Source organism: Emydura macquarii, unplaced genomic scaffold, assembly GCF_026122565.2.
Source record: "Emydura macquarii macquarii isolate MOO-44397 ecotype Brisbane River unplaced genomic scaffold, CSIRO-AGI_Emac_v2 contig_499, whole genome shotgun sequence".
Lineage (NCBI taxonomy): Eukaryota > Metazoa > Chordata > Testudines > Chelidae > Emydura > Emydura macquarii.
In genome coordinates this window covers 810411-826968 of record NW_027130636.1, presented here as the reverse complement: position 1 = coordinate 826968, position 16558 = coordinate 810411, and the positions used below count along the sequence as shown (strand labels likewise).

At 46.5% G+C, this 16558-nt stretch overlaps 1 protein-coding gene across 2 annotated transcripts in view; it reads left to right on the top strand.

The window, feature by feature from the left end:
• Positions 1-16558, top strand: part of RYK (receptor like tyrosine kinase) — a 96816-nt gene that overhangs the window by 52334 nt on the left and 27924 nt on the right. For both annotated transcript variants that reach the window (XM_067538705.1, XM_067538704.1), the window contains exon 9: positions 3023-3109. In XM_067538705.1, the coding sequence (XP_067394806.1) occupies positions 3023-3109 (87 nt within the window). The remainder of the gene's footprint in view (positions 1-3022; positions 3110-16558) is intronic.

Below are 16558 nucleotides of genomic sequence, written 5' to 3'. Positions count from 1 at the left end.
AGATACTAAATCACCTCATGAGAGCTTGTGCTAAGTCTCTTTGCTATAAAGGCATAAACTAATTGCCTCTGCTCCTTTTCTTGAAATGAACAAGGAGCTTCAGTGTTCACATTACACTTTTCTATAACTTTTAAATCTTAGTGAACTTGATCCTTCTGTCTCAACTAGTTGATTCCACAAAAAAAGAGCTGCTTTTAAGGGCTCTTAAACCATTATTTTGTTTTCTTTGTGTGTAGGGGGAAGTCGCCTTTTAAATTTTTCACTTCCAGCCTCTAACTTTAATGCAGGGAGGCATCTAAAGAATAGAAATAGTGCGCATCCTCAAATGCCACGCCAGGTAGGCTCATAATATTCACGACAAAGGAATAGGGTTGCCTGGCTTGTCTTGGAAAGGATCCAAGTGCTTCTGAAGGCAAGATACACACAAGTAATGCTGCCTTGTAGCTGGATCCTGAGAGACACTTTAGATTTATATTTGGCGTGCCTGAAGCTTTCTGACTTGATTTGGAATGCATCATGATCTTCAAAGGCTACAGGCTCAAGTGAGTGCCCCACTTGAAGTGAAGCTTTTAAGCCAGAATCATCCATTTCAGTTCACAATGGCAGTAATGCTTTGGCTGAAAGTGATCAGAGCCAAAGGAGTGCATCAGTAGAAGTGTTAAGCACGTCTAAAAAGTTTACTAAGTCCCATTGAAAGTAAGTGAGACCTAAAGTTAATTACCCCACATCTGAAAATCTTGGCATGAATTTACAGTTACTTCATTATTGGATCACAGGCATCACAGCAGGCAAAAGTGTATTATGGAAGCTCTCATTACTTGACTCACTGGAAACAGTGTGCACAGCACAGGAACAGGGGTCATGCAAGGCCATGAGAAGGTCCTGATCATGGATGTAGACGTCTGTCTGTCTGTCTGTCTGTGTCTCTCTCTCTCTCTCTCTCTCTCTGCTCTAAGCATCTAAATAATTGGCCTGATTTTCAAATGTGCTAAACACCCATCTTCTGTTTGTGAGGCGAGAGGAGCATTATAACGAGAAGAGGGCAGGAGAGCTTATACCACCATTCTAAAATGTTGGGGTGTGCTGCTGGAACATATCAGTGCAATTGTCACTCTTTTGACATGGTATCACGAAAGCCAGGCACATGATACAGTGCTGGGTTACTACACTCTAACATGAATAGGTTCGGAGGAATTCTGCCAAACTAACTAGTTTGAGTCCACAAAAGTTGGTTCTAACAAACTTTTAAATTTGGCTACATTTAAATGGAACAGATGTTAATGGTAGGTAGACACATGCCAGTTTCTGGTAAGCTTGATTAATGGCTCAGCTTCAGTTTTGAACATTGCAAATTTTGAAGTTTTCAAGGAGCACAGACTGAAGAGCATAGAGCAATTGTAATGACTACTTCAGGAAACAAGAATGCTGTCTGTATATTTCCTATACATTCTAACAAGGGTTTTATATTATATATATATATTATATGTTCTAATGTATTCTAAAAATCCTACAAGAAATTCTGTGTAAAATGAGCCACAATACATCACTGTTATGCTTAAATACTGGAGTAAATGAAAGATTAACTTGTTATAACTGCCTTCATCCCAACAGTTCATGACTATAAGGTAGGTAGGTAGCAGCTACAGTACTGAAGATGGGAGGAAAATAATGTTGAAGTCATATTACAGTATAAAATTCCTTTCTTTTGTGGGATTCTCCAAGCCTTTGTAGAACTGTAACATAGATGTAAAATACTTCAGCAGTGCTGTTTTCAAGACCGGAACTGAGAGAGGAAGGCTTGCTTTGCTTTTTGAAACAATCCAGGGTGTGTATTTATGGTTGGATGTAGTCCTGTCTTTAGAGCTAACTGTTCTTTATGTGGACTACAAGAATGAGTCTGTGGAGACAATATAGTTGCATTTAATGGTAGGTAATCTATTTTTCTGTAGTTAGTATATAGACATTTGCTTATCTTATCACAGTAGCACATTGTGCTACACACTGTATAATCACAGTCCCTACTCTGAAGACTTTACCGTTTAAGGCCTTGTCTACACTAGAAAAATAAGTCGACCTAACAAAAGTGGACTTACAGCCACCACAGTAATTACAGTGGTGGCTGATGTCCAGCTACCCTCCTTAGGTCAGTGTAATGTGTCTTCAAGAGCACTTTCATTGACCTAAAGGGCAGGGGGGGGAGCGGAGAGCCTGGTCTCTCAGCTCCCTGCCCGGAGTCCCACATGCTCCTGTGCTTCTGGTGGGCTACCCGCACACCTTCCTCCAGCTCTCTGTTTCCAGCTGGGAGCCAGCCCCGGGCTTCTCCTCTCCCCGTTCCCAGGGGGATGCTGCCCGGAGCTTCTCGCAGGGTGGGGTCCAGCTGTCCTGGCTTCTCCCCAACCCCACTTTCCAATGGGAGCTAGACAGCCTTGTCAATTTCAGGGCTGAGCTGTGAAATTGACAAGGGGATGTCTGCTCCTAGCTGGGTTAAATCATTTCAGTGAGGTTATGTTAAGTGAAGTGGGAGATTAGCTAGATAAGGAAGGGGTGAGGTGGGGAGGGGTTGGCGCAAACAGCCAGTCAACATAGGAGAGAATGTTCACCATGTGCAAACTTTAGAAAGCAGTCTGGTGGTCCTTATTTTAAATGTTTTCTGCAGCTACTGAACTGTTTCACTCTGTGTTGTTTGCTCCCTGCACTTTGTCCCAAAGGCCACATGGCTTAGTGGGGAGGGGATGATGCCACAAAAGTCTTAGTGCCCCAGATGTGTCTGGGGTGTTCTACACAGCTCTGGTTCTGGTGGTTTATGGGGGCAGGTGCTGACAGTTTTGTTTTAATGAAATTTCCAAAGTTTGCCTATATATCCAAATCTCATACTACAAAAAAGCATCCAAACTTTCTGCTGCATCCTACAAGAACATAATATAAAGTAACCTATCAAAATGGGTGTTTAAATTAAAAGGTTTTTCTAATCTCGTAACATATTAACTATACAATACAATAATTTTATGTGGTTTTTCCGTAGGCACCTTTGGGCGCATTTTCCATGGAATTTTAATAGAGGAAAAAGACCCCAGTAAAGAGAAACAAGTTTTTGTCAAAACAGTTAAAGGTAGGTTTTATTGTAGTGTTTCTTCCCCGTGTTGTTCACATAGACTATGGCATGTTCACTGTGTCAGATCTGCCTGCTTAAATGGTAAGTAAAGCGCACATGTATATTCCTATTGTCTGTCTTTTCCATAAAAGCATAAACTTGGTAATGCTGCCATCAGAAAAAGGTCGGAATAGAAATCTACTGTGCAAGAAAGGATGTATTCTCCATCAGAGATGCCAGTTACTGCATCCTTTAATCTCCTTGCTTACCAGGGCTTTTAGTTCTATGCTAGTTAGAAATGTCATGGAAGAAGAGAAATCATAGAAGATTAGGGTTGGAAGAGACCTCAGGAGGTCATCTAGTCCAACCCCCTGCTCAAAGCAGGACCAACCCCAACTAAACCATCCCAGCCAGGGCTTTGTCAAGCTGGGCCTTAAAAACCTCTAAGGATGGAGGTTCCATCACCTCTGTCGGTAATTAAATTCCTAGATAAGGAAATAGGTAGGGAGGCAGTTGGGGCCAGGAGCGATTGGGCGGAGGTGGAGGGAAAGGGCCGAAGACCTGAGGCTGGAGACCAGAAACCTGGGGTTGCAGAACACATCAGAGACCAGGAGCGATGGGGCCAGCGAGGGTGGTGATCCCACAACCAGCACTCACTGGTGTGGGGCTGGAGCCTGGCGCTGGAGGAGGCAGCGGGCACCAGTGGTGATGCAGCAGATGGTGATCCCAGGACTTGTGCTGGCTGCGGGTGAGGGTTGGAAACAGAACCATATTAAAATGCACTAGGGAACTCTTAGTGTTCACCAGCAGGGTCTATGCAAATCAATTAGTGCAATTTAGAGCTCACACTCCGGCAGTGTCCATTGCTGCACCATGTAGACATACCCTAACCATACTCTAGGATGTCATATCTTAAACCAAAAATTCATCCAGACCTTCCCTCCCCGACTTTTAGTTATCACTGTTCTTTTTGGTAACATACTCAGCACAATGAGACAATTACATTGTAAAGATTCATCTGTTTGATCAACCTTTTGTGCCGTTGTTGCTTTCATTACAATATTTTCACATCATTTTGATTGAGTTAGCGGGTGTTTCTGTAGTTAATCATTTTCCGTTTTGCAAATTTGAGCTTTCCAGGACTAAGTTTTTGACTGATGGCCAGCAAATTTTTAAAATTTAAGCAACCAGTTTTTCTGTAGCCAGTTACTGTATCTTTCATATTGCTATTTGTAAAGGATGATGCTTTGTGTAAAAAAAAAAAAAAAAAAAAAAAAAAAAAAAAAAAAAAAATTGAAAAATTCTTTAGCCAAACCTGTTAGTCTGTGCATTTCTTCCTCCTGTATATAAAAAAGGAATGAACAGGATTGGTAAATGCAGAACTTAAATGGATTTTTCAATAGGTCAGAAGATAATCTTTGTTTTTTCCAAACAAATGCTTCAGGACTTCTTTGAAAAAAAGAAATCACCAGTCATCAATGTGCAGCAACAGTCAAAGCTACCAATATTAGGAACCATTAGGAAAAGGATAGATGATCAGGCAGTAAATATAATGCTACTATATAAATCTGTGGTATTCCCACACTTTGAATACTGCATGCAGTTCTGGTTATCCCATCTCAAAAAAGATATGTTCAAAATAAAAAAGGTACAGAGAAGGGCAGCAAAAATAATTAGGGGTATGCAACAGCTTCCATAAGAGGAGAGATTAAAAAGACTGGGATAGTTCAGCTAGGAAAAGAGACAACGGATATGATAGGTCTATGAAATCGTAACTGGTGTGGAGGATGTGAATATGGAAGTGTTATTTTACCCCTTTAACGTAACACAAGAATCAAGGGTCACCCAATGAAATTAATAGGCAGCAAGTTTAAAACAAAAGGAAGTACTGCTTCACACAATGCATGGTCAAGCTGTGAAACTCATCGGGATGTTGTGAAGGCCAAAACTATAACTGGATTTTAAAAAGGGTTAGATATGTTCATGGAGGATACGTTCATCAGTGGCTGTTAGCCAAGATCATCAGGGTTGCAATCCTGTACTCTGGGTGTCCCTAAACTTCTGACTGCCGGATGCTGGGGCTGGATGACAGGATGGATCAGTTGATTACTGCCCTTATTCCCTTTGAAGCGTCTGGCACAGGCCACTGTGGAAAGAAAGGATACTGGGCTAGTTGAACCAATGGTCTGACCCAGTATGGCCATTCTTATGTTCGTATGTTATGTTCAGTCATGAGTAACCCAACAATAAACAGTCTAGTGTATCATGTGGTAGTGGAGGAAGTACCTTGGTAGGGAAACAGATTTCAAAATGAACATTTGATCTTGCTCAAATGTAGAGATTGACAGTAGAACTTTTTTTTGAAGGGTCTTCATGGAGAAAAAGTGATTTTATTTAAAAAACAAAACCCATCCATTAGATAAGAAATCTCACTTCCCTTGTCAAAGGGGAAAAAAAATCCTTGAAACTTTTATTGAGAAACCCAAAGCAGATCTGTTCGAGAGGTATGCTATTTCAAGCCCTAGCCACTTTGCCCATTCATGAAGTAGGCCTGGAGGTGGTGAACTAGGAGAGGAACTGGATGGACCAATGCCAAGCATAATACCTTTTCAGAGGTTGACTGGAGCTTTCCTGTCCCCCAATGGTAGGCTTGGACCCTCCATATAGAACCTGTTGAGTCACAGTTGTGACAAGTTAATTGTTCCCTCTCTACAAAGCCGATGAAATCATAACCCTGTCATTCTTTATCACCAGACATTTCTCCTTCCAGTTAGATTTGGTGAATGTTATTCACATGATGAAACACTGAGCAAGGGACCATACTTCCCTTCAGCAATTGGGGGTGATCTCAGAGGCTGCAGCTTTTTAGTGTGACATGGTTAGCCAAGGCTATCACAACTTCTAATATCTCTAGCTTTATTCTTGAAGTAACAGTGGCTCGCTGTAGAATTAAGCTAGTTGTAGGGCCACCTGTAAAAAAGCAAGGAATTGTTTGGGGTGGATCTCCATAACAAACAAAGGAATGTTCTGAATCCAAGGAATATTCTCCTTATCCCAAATCTTGCTCCTTTCTGCTTAACCCTTTCAGATCCTCCTCCCAAGCAGCCCTGTCTCTGATGCCAGTTGGCAGAAAATTTATCCCACTTCAGATCTGTGGATGGCCCAGTTCATGGAAATAGTTCAAGGGATAATCGTTCACTATAGTTTTACCTTGGCCTCATGACTGCCCTGTTGCAGGTTCACTCAGTATTGTCCAGTAAGCAAAAAGGCTCCAAACTTTTATCTTTTATGTGTTTTCAAAATTGTGTTACTCATGCTTACTTTAGGGCAGGTCAGCATCTATTCAGCAATATTCAAAGATATTCAATCGGAGTAGCACAGGCTGCTTTGGTTGGAAAGGCTGTTGTCTCAAGATTGTATGTGCAAAAACACAACTGCATCATCTTTGTCTCCCATTACCAGTCACTCCTGATTACTTCTGAGTCTAAGTAAGTTTAGTAGAAATGTTCTAATCTGCTCTTGATTTAAACCCACCTTCTCTATTGATCCTCTTTATATTTTCAGTATGTCTGTATTCTTCTCTTACCCTATCTACTTCCTGTTATCTTTTCCACTTGCAACATGGTTCCTGGGGAAGTTTTATCGACTGAGGTGTGAAAGGAGCATAGTTTTCTATAGAAAGTGATTGACAGTTTGTCACCTCTGCTTTTTGTTGAGTGGAGTTGGATTAACATCAGGTAAGAGTATTTTCAGAGGGAAGAAAAGACTGGCAAGTCAATTTATCACTAAGTGGGTTTTCCTTAGTTACCTGCCCATTTTTTGGTTTCTGCTTTTTGTAATGGGCTCAGGTTTGTTCAGTAGCTTTAGTGGCTTTCAGCTTTAGTGGTTTTAGTGATTTGCAACTTAGATGCAGAAATTAACTGTTCTCACTTTGAGTATCTGCCATCTTGAAATCAGTCCTTGGTGTGCACATAGGTAGTGAAATAACACAGCAACACCTATGGTATCCATTACAATAGGCAATGGCTTGGGTTCTGGGTACTTCAAATTTAATCTTAATGGAAACTTCTTTTTTTCTCATTTGTTCTGAGCTTCACTATTGAAGCTAATTCTTAACAATATCAGTTATCATAGTTTCTCACCTCTTATAACAATGATAGAGTATTAACAAAAGTCTAAAGGGTTTTCTCTGCAATAATCAGAAATGTTATGGGAATTTTTATGTGCAGATCCTTTAAAATGAACTTGCTCGCAAGGAAGAGGGCACATACAACTGTTTTACCATGATATAAATAACGAAAGTGCTTAGAGTTTTCGGTCAAGGTCAAGGCCTTTTTGTGCTAGATGCCATATAAACATAGAGGTGGACATGTGCTTGCTCCAGTGGTCTGTACTCTTAAAATCTTAAGGGACGAAGACTATTGTGTTTGAAACAGCACAGAAAAATTGAAGAGAACGCTGGTTTTTTACATGGTAGGAGCCTGGAGGAAGAGCCGGCAACCTGGTATCTGAAGTGGGGGTAGATTTATATCTTATGCCTCATACAGTTGATTGAAATCTCTGTGGTTAGGCCTGTGAAGTGGCTTTACCATTGCCCCAAAGATAGTCCGTACTGCATGTTTATGTGACTAACATCGCTATAATCCTGGAATCTTAAAATTCCACCTGCCTGCAGAAAAGGAGATTCTTATTCATAATGAGGTCCAGCGGTCCATTTCTGCTCAATGCATCTTGCCTCCTCTGAGAAGTTTACTAGTTTTTCATCTGCCTCTTCAGCTTCAAACAGGCAGACTATCTCTTTCCTGCTGCAGAGCAAATAAAATAAACTACAATTGGCTTAAAATCTCCAGGTTCTTGGGTCTGCCATTATTGGTGGGCAGGTGGGTGTGTGTGAGATTCCTCTCCTCACCGTGGTTACTGGGACTCTCTACTCTGCTCACGCATAGTGGAGTACAGCATGGTAGAGAACCACAAGAAAGGGAATGCTGGAAACTGGTCTGTGCACCTCCCTGCTGACTCAGTGCCGTGGTGGAGATCTGTGCCTGTTCAGTGGAGACCCATGACCCTACCAACTGCATAGGCTGAGGCAAGGTTTCCTGAATCCTTTCTCACTCAGGCAGAAAAGCTGTTGGGAGGAGGAAGTGACAGCAGCAGCTCTTCAGCAGTAAAATCCTTCAGGCCCAGCCAGTTGCTTCCCTGCCATCCCGTGGATCATAGCAGAGACTGAAGGGACCTTCAAAGAGTCAGGGAAGCTCTCTGCTCATGTAGCGCTGATTGACTGCAGCTGCTGCAGGTAGCAGGGTACTACTAACAGGAATCCAAGAGCAAGGAGGTTCTAACATGGGGCCCTTCCTTCATTCTGTAGCATATCCTCTGCCTGCTGTTGCAGAGACCCAGCAGAGTCAACAAAGAAGACTTAATGACATCAGGAAACTTGAAGGATGCCTATCTCCAAATCCCCATTTGCAGTCTCTCAGATGCTTCCTTCACTTTGCTTTTGGAGTACAGCACTACCAGTACAGTAATCTACTTTGCACTTTGATTTAGCAGCAGTACCACTAGTGTTCAAAAAACTGCTGTTGTGTAAATAGTACCCCTCAGACAGGGCAGCATCTGTATCTTCCCTTTCCGGGGTGACCTCCAGATCATCCAGAGTCAGTGTTATAGATGATAAGGATACTGAGAGCCATAGTTTTGTGATAAAATTGAGAAGTCAGTTACCACCACCTCAGCAGATTTGCCATCTCAGAGTGAAGATACACAGTCCTCCAGACAATTTTCTTATTACAGGGAAGAAAAGAGAAGCTGTGAGAAATCCTATCAAACAGTTAACCTCTCAAAGGAAGGTACCCCATTTATGTGCATCAGTCTCTTCTGGGATCAGTGGTCTCCTGTGTGGCTATTCTGAGTGGGTCTGTGCTCATATGAGGCCAATACAAAGCTTCCTCTTATCCTTCCCTCCACTTCTCCATTCCTCAATGAAGGTATCTCTCACCAGGAGGATTCTGAGGTCATTGAGATGATGGATGAGTCCAAGCAGATTCAAGTCTGGTTTGCCAACAGGCAAACCTGTCAGGACAGTTATCACCACATATGTCAGGCTGGAGGGGTGTGGCACTCACACGGGATCAAGGATTGTCCAACTGATCTGGTCCAAATGAGAATGAATGCAATATAAACTGATGAGCACTCAGGGCATCCTGATATGGTCTCAAGGTTCTGCTCCCTTATCTGGTCTCCACTTGTGCTGAGCATAAGACGACACCTAAACCATGTCATTCATCAACAAGCAAGAGCTACAGGCCTCTGAAGAGCTCATCTCCTGACGACTTTGGCAGAGGTGAATCTGTGGTTAATCCATGAATGATAGCAGCAGCAAAAAGCGAGTTCATTCAGAATGGGAACAAGACCCAGAGGCTTTTCATCTCCTGGTAAGGAATTTGGTCCCCCGGTGATACATCTGTTTGCCTTCCACCTGAATCACAAGGTTCTGTGGTGTTTCTCACCAGAAGGATCATAAAGTCAAGTCAAAAGATGCCCTGCAAAGGTGGCCCAAGGGACCCTTATATCTTCCTATTCTCACCAGAGTGCAACTGAAGATGAGTGCCCCTTCCCACCTGGTAATTCTGGTAACACTGTTTTGGTTAAGGAGGGCTTGATTCTCTGGACTTGACATGGCACAAAGATCTCTCATCTGCTTTCCCTTCTGGAGGGATCTAATAAGGGCCATTCCCGATGGTCTGTATAGCTGCTGTGCTCTTGAACAAAGAGCCTGTTAGAACAAAGGTAATCCAGAAGAAGTGTAATCTACACTTTTAGTTCCAGAAATCCACTAACTCAGCATATTCAAGGGCCTAGTTGAGGTTTATGCATTGATTCCAAGACAAGGGTCTCATCCCCTACGTTTGTATTGGTGTCACAAATTCTCAAATTTCTTCAAGATGGACATGGGCTAGGTCTGGTGATTTGGAGACTCATAGGTTACATTGCTGCTTTATCTAGCATCCTTGGTGCAGCAGGCAGAAGGTGATCTTAACCCAGATAACCAGTATTTTTTGAGAGCAACATTTTTTTTCTATATCCTCCTGAAGTGCACAGAATTCCTCTATGGGAACTTACTCTGGTTTTCAATGTCATTACTGACTCTCCATTTGAACCACTCATGGAAGTGTTTCGTTAGTTTCCAACCTTTAAAGAGGCCTGTTTGGTAGACACTGCAAGCTGAACTGATTGCTGATTTGGGAGCTCTTTCCCTAGAACCTCAGTACTGAATCTTCCATAAAGATAGTGGTACTCAGAACCAGCTTTGTCTTAATACCAGAGATTAACTCCAGGTTCCATAGATTACAGGAAATTATCCTTTCATCCTCCTGCCCAGCTCAGTTTCTCTTCAGAGAAAGACTGTGGCACATGTTGGATGTCTGCAGAGTTCTCTAAGTATATATTCATTGGACAGCTCAATTCAGAAAGACAAATGCTTTCTTTGTGCTTTATCATCTGGTGTCAAAGGGAAAGAAATCCTCAATCTCTCATTTTCCGATGGCTAAGAGTGTATCCCAGAAGTGTAGGAGTCAAAAAGTATAATGTGATCTGCAAAAATGAGAGCTCATTCCCTCAAAACTGTGGCAACTTTATGAGCAGAAAGATCATGTGCCTTATAAGACAAAACCTGTAAAGCAGTTATCTGTTCATACCATCTCCAAATTCTACCAGCTGGACATCCAGGCATTGTCTGCTGCTACCTTCAATATACGGGTACTACGCACTGTAGTGTCCCAGTAACTATTAGGGAAGGGTTACCATCTTTCACATCTGTAGGTAACTTTATATAGTTCTTCCTCCTCTCCCCCAAGTGGACACTGCTATGAAAATCCCAATGTCATGGATCTATGGATTTCATGAATAAAATAAGAACATTTGTGTCTCAACTGAAGACATTGCTTGGGGTAATGAGGTTCACAGATACAGCCCACCCTGAAAGGGTTGTTCATTAGAGAAAGATATGGGATTGTTAGGTGGCCAACTTAGTGCCAGTTATACAAGGAAGCCCTACAAATATAGAAATTAGCAGAGTCCTAGAAGAAGTTCGTAGTTGACCCTTACCTAGTAGTGGGAAGAACATTCACAGACAGGCTTATGCAATTGGTGTTGATTCTTCACAATTCAGTCAAATTCCCGAATCAGGAAGTGGTCTTCAGGTCTTCTGTCAGTGGAGACCAGCAGAAATGGATCTTTGACACTCATCTGAACAAGAAACTACCAATCTCCTGCTCACAACTGTAAAAGAGGACAGCTCTGGAAAGAGGTACATGGCTTAAGTCCATCAGTGGTTCTGGTTAACAGTCCTTGCTAAGCTCCAAGAAGAGAATTTCAATCATCTTAGTTGCCCTATCTATACTGGTTACAATAGATATTCTCAAATCTGCTGCAGATAGTTGGGGCCAGTCTACCTGCTGGAACTGGCCATGGATCATTGCTCAAACCTTACTGCATCTCCTCATGGAGTTTGATTCATCAGCATAGTTGCAGACCAGGTAGAACGTAGGAACCGTGGTGTGACAGATGTCTCAGGCTACTTCAGAGAAACCAAGATACACGCCGAGGACCTGTAAGTGAAAGATTTCCATCACAGTGCAAACAGACCTATGTTGGACAGTTGACAAGTCACACACGCACAAACTGTGATTGACTTCCTTCTTAACTTATCTGTTTGGCTTAGATAAATACTACCTTTGTTCATCTGACATCTATTTCAGCTTGTCACAAACCAGTTGAATGCAGTCTAGTGTCTTAGCTCTTCTCAGGTTCATGCAAGGCTTGTTAGAGGGAAGAACATGTTGAGAAGAGTTAAAGGCCTGTGGCACATGGAGTAGCAAGAGGGCAGGAGCTTGTCTTTGTGTGGAATTTGTTAAAGCTTATAAGGTTACAGTGCAAGTGGTGCTCTGCAATCTTTAGTTCCCATTGTGCCACTAAAATGATTGGAGTTTACAGGGTAATACTTTTAAAAGTGAATGAATTTTTGTAATGCAAAAATGTTTGAGCTTAAGTCAATGTCTTTGTAGCCCTAAAAGTACACATAGCTACATTTATGGGTGCCGGTTTAGCTTTCCCAAACAGGCAGGCATGGCCCCGCCCCCTCTGCTGCATCCCCCACACTGCAGCAGGCAGCAGTTTCCTGCCTTCAGACTCCCCTGAACGTGGTGGGTTGGAGGGGGGCTAGCCAGCCATTGGCCTGGGCCACCCACTTGGAGCACCTGGCTGTTGTTCCGGGGGTCACTGGGGTCACCCAACAGGGAATCGGGGGGGCTAGAGCCGCCAGATTCTGGGGCTGCCGTCTGGCCAGTGCTCTGGGGAGGCTGCGGCAGCTGGGACCACATGGCACTGGGGACAGGGTGACCCAGGCCTGTCTCTGGAGTGGGGTGAGTCTCCTCCAGGGGGCAGCTCTGGGCAGCAGAGAGGGGCATGGCCTCAGGTGGAAGGGGAGGAGCCATAGGCTACACTCCCCTAACGGGCAGTTCATCCAGCACCCATGGCTACATTATAAAAAGTAAACTGAAAGGTGTTCTCACTTCCCAGGATCTTGTTTCTCCTGTAGAGTGTTCATGACCTCTGTCACAGGTCCCAGTTGAGGACTCCCTCTGGTACTCATCAAACTGCTGTGAAGGAAGTCAGCTGCTGGTCCCCAAGTGTTTAAAGTCTTGAGCCTGAATGGAGCTCAGCCACTGCCCCAGTTTTGGGCATCCTAGGCACGTTCTTGAAGCACAGATCCACTTTCTTCCACCTCCTCCCGAGAGCTGGAACTTGCTATCTAGCTTACCCGGCCCCTGGGTTCATTGTTGACTTCTCAGGCTGTGGGAGTGTAAACACATTCTCTCCCAGGACTCCATCCTCTGGGTTGCCATTTAACTCTTTCAGGAGACTTGCGGTAAGTATAAAGCATATAACATAAACATTCTACTTTGAGTGATTGCTCATATCCATTCCAATATAGGTGAGTGCACGCCACCGTGCACTGGTTCCCAGAATTTTTTTCCCCTCAGCAGATGCCGTAGGGTTGGCTTAGGTGCCCCCTGGAGTACTGCGCTCATGCCACGGTATGTGTGGCACCACCAACCCTGCAGGCCCTCAGTTCCTTCTTTCCACTCGGGACGGTTGCTAGAACGTCTTGCAAGTAGCATTCCCCTTATGGACTGTAATCGTTGTTGAATAGTTTGAATAGTTAGAGTTAAGTGTTTTTTGAGTAGTTAGATAGTTTGGATTAGAATAGAAGTGCCCTTAGGGCCATGCCTGGCTCTCCTGGTTTCAAATCTTGTGCTGCTTGCGGCAAGCCTCTTCCCATGAGTGACCCTCACGATCACTGCCTCAAATGCTTGGGGGAGCAGCATCATAGGGACAAATGTAAAATTCGCAAAGCTTTCAAGCCGTGGACTCAAAAAGAATGAGATATCCGGCTGACGGCTATTTTGATGGAGGTGGTGCTCTGCCTGAACTCTGAACCGACGCATTCCCCCGCAGCACCGAGCGTCTCCTCGGTGTGGAACACTCCACCGGCACCGGACTCGACCCGACACCGCCCATCTCTGGTGCCCAAGAAAGAGATGCCAGGGCAATGAGTGCCAGGGCTCCCCCACACTGCCTGCGCAGCTGGAGTCGAGCCAGGAGATGCACCAGCCATGGCCCGTTGAGCCTGCATCTCCATACAGGGAGCCTGCCCCGACTCCTGAGGGCAGGGGAGAGCCCCTGCAAGGACCGTTGACACCAGAGGCATTCCACACGGCACAGGCCCTACTGTCCATGCCTACGCCTCCATCCCCCCCCTCAGCCGAGGGTGCGGGGACCGGTGTCCCGGGGTAAACCCGTGCTGGGTGTGTTAGGTGGATGGTCAAGACCCCCGTCAGGGGCGAAGTCTCCCACCAGACAGGCAGAGAGGGTAGAGCATGGTGGCTCCCCTCGCAGCTCCGACTCTGCGTCGTCGAGCTCCTCCCCGCAGCACCGAGGACGGTCCACAGCACTGGAGGCATCGCGTTCGAGGCGGCGTCACTCCAAGTCCAACTCGCGCAGTGCGTGCAGTTCCCACTCCCGCACCCTGGTACCGAAACCTCCGGCACTGGACCCGACACTGAAGAAACTGGCCACGTTGCTGTTCGTGGTCCTCGGAGTCGGGCTCGGCACCGGGGCAGCATGGACAGCACCGTTCCCGGTCCCTGAAGGGAAAGTGGCACTGGAAGTCCTCGGCGCCGAGACAGAGGTCCTCATCCTCCAGCTCGTCAAGCCGCGCATCCTCCAATCGGCACCAGTCGCAGCGGTACCGACGCTCCTCAACCTCGTCGAGAGGCCAGTCTCTGGCAAAGAGGAGCAAAAGCCGGAGACATCGTCGGCACCGCTCCAGTGGCTCCGGGTCCCGCAAGGACAAGTCCCACCATGATGCTCCTCAGCCGGTACCGATGCCGGCACCGGGGTGGCAGCAAGGGCCCTAACAGTGGCCTTACTGGGGCCCATGGGGGGGTACAGATGGGGCAGGGGACTGTATCTGTCCCACCTTCAGTGGCACAGCCAGTCTCTCCTCCCCCACCAAACCAACAGGCTAAGGGCCATTCCTCGGAGGAGGAATCGGACCCTGAGGAGGGTCCCTCCACGGGGCCCCTTCCACAATCCTCCTCCTTTTCCCTTGATGAGGCGGCCACCAGAGACCACAGGGTGCCCCTCCCAAACTTCAGGGTCCACCAGGAGCTCCTTAAAAGGGTGGGCAGTAACTTAAGGAGCTCTCTGAGGAGGACGACTCTCTCTTTGGGGTTGCTGGGTCAGCGGGACCGTCAAGGGTGGCCCTACCTGTCCATGAGAGGGTCCTTAAACTGGCCAAGGGCCTCTGGCAAACCCCTGCCTCGGTTGCCCCTACTTAAAGGCGCCGAGAAAAAGTATTATGTGCTAGCAGAGGGGCTTGAGTTCTTGTATACCCACCCAGCCCCGAGGACCCTCGTGGTTGATGCAGCCAACCAGAGAAACAGGCAGGGTGGCCAGGGCACCACGCCGAAGAACAAGGACAACAAAAAGCTTGACTTGTTTGGCCACAAAGTCTATTTCACTGGGGCTCTACAGCTCAGAATTGCGAACCACCAAGCCCTCCTAGGGCGGTACAACCTGAACCTCTGGAACTCTGAGGCGGTTCGCAGAGGGGTTGCCCCAGGACCAGGCGGCGGACTTTGCCACAGTCCAGGAGGAGGGTGTCACGGTTGCAGGGGCGGCATTGCAGACCGCCAGTGACACTGTGGACACCGCCAGCAGAGCCATGGCCTCTGCTATAGCCATGCAGCGGCGTCCGTGGCTGCAGTCATCCGGGCTGTCCCAGGAGGTGCAGCAGTCTATTCAGGACCTGCCTTTTGACGGGGCAGGCCTATTCTCGGAGAAAACAGACGAGAAGCTGCACGCTCTAAAGGACTCACAAGCTACGCCCCGGTCCTTGGGACTTTACACCCCCCAGGGCTCGAGGCGTCAGTCTCGGCCGCAGCCCCAATGCCAGGCCCAACCGCCCCCTAGGCCATCGCCCAGACCTTCTCAGCCCCATAGGGGCCGAGACAGGAGCAGGGGGTTCGGACGACACGACTGCTCCGGCTCATCCGCGGCCTCCCAGCAGGGACCCTCTAAGGGGCCTAACAACAAGAGACAGTTTTGATGGTGCACCCGAGGGTGGCACCAATACCTCTCTCCCGAATCCACTCTTCCCATTTGCAGAAAGGCTAAGACCCTACTATGCCGAGTGGCAGAATATCACCTCAGACCGTTGGGTCCTCGGTGTAGTTCTCAGGGGATATGCCCTTCAGTTCACAGCTTTCCCTCTGGACTCCTCTCACGCCCCTCTCCCCCCAACCCCGTTCCTCTTCAGGGACCCCTCTCACAAGCAGCTCCTTTTGCAGGAGGTGAATTTCCGCCTCCTCGGGGCGGTGGAAGCGGTTCCCCCACAAGAAGTGGGGAGGGGATTCTACTCCAGGTATTTTCTCATCCCCAAAGCAAAAGGGGGCCCGAAACCCATATTAGAGCTACGCTGACTGAATAAGTTTATCAGGCGTCTCAGGTTTCGCAAGGTCTTCCTAGCCTCTATTATCCCTGCTCTGCATCCCGGAGATTGGTATACCGCCCTCTACTTGAAGGATGCGTACTTTCACATTTCCATCCTTCCCAGCCACAGGCGCTTCCTCAGGTTTATGGTAGCTGGCTGCCATTACCAATTCTCAGCCCTGCCATTTGGCCTCTCGTCCACCCCCAGGGTCTTCACGAGGTGCATGGTGCTGCTGGCAGTCCACTTGCGCCGCAGAGGGGTGCAGATCTTCCCCTACCTGGACGACTGGCTGATCAGGGGCAGGTACAGGGCCCACGTTCGGAACAGCCTATCCCTCACCTGCACGACATGCACCAGACTGGGGCTGCTCATAAACGAGCAGAAGTCCACTCTTACCCTGGTGCAGCGCATAG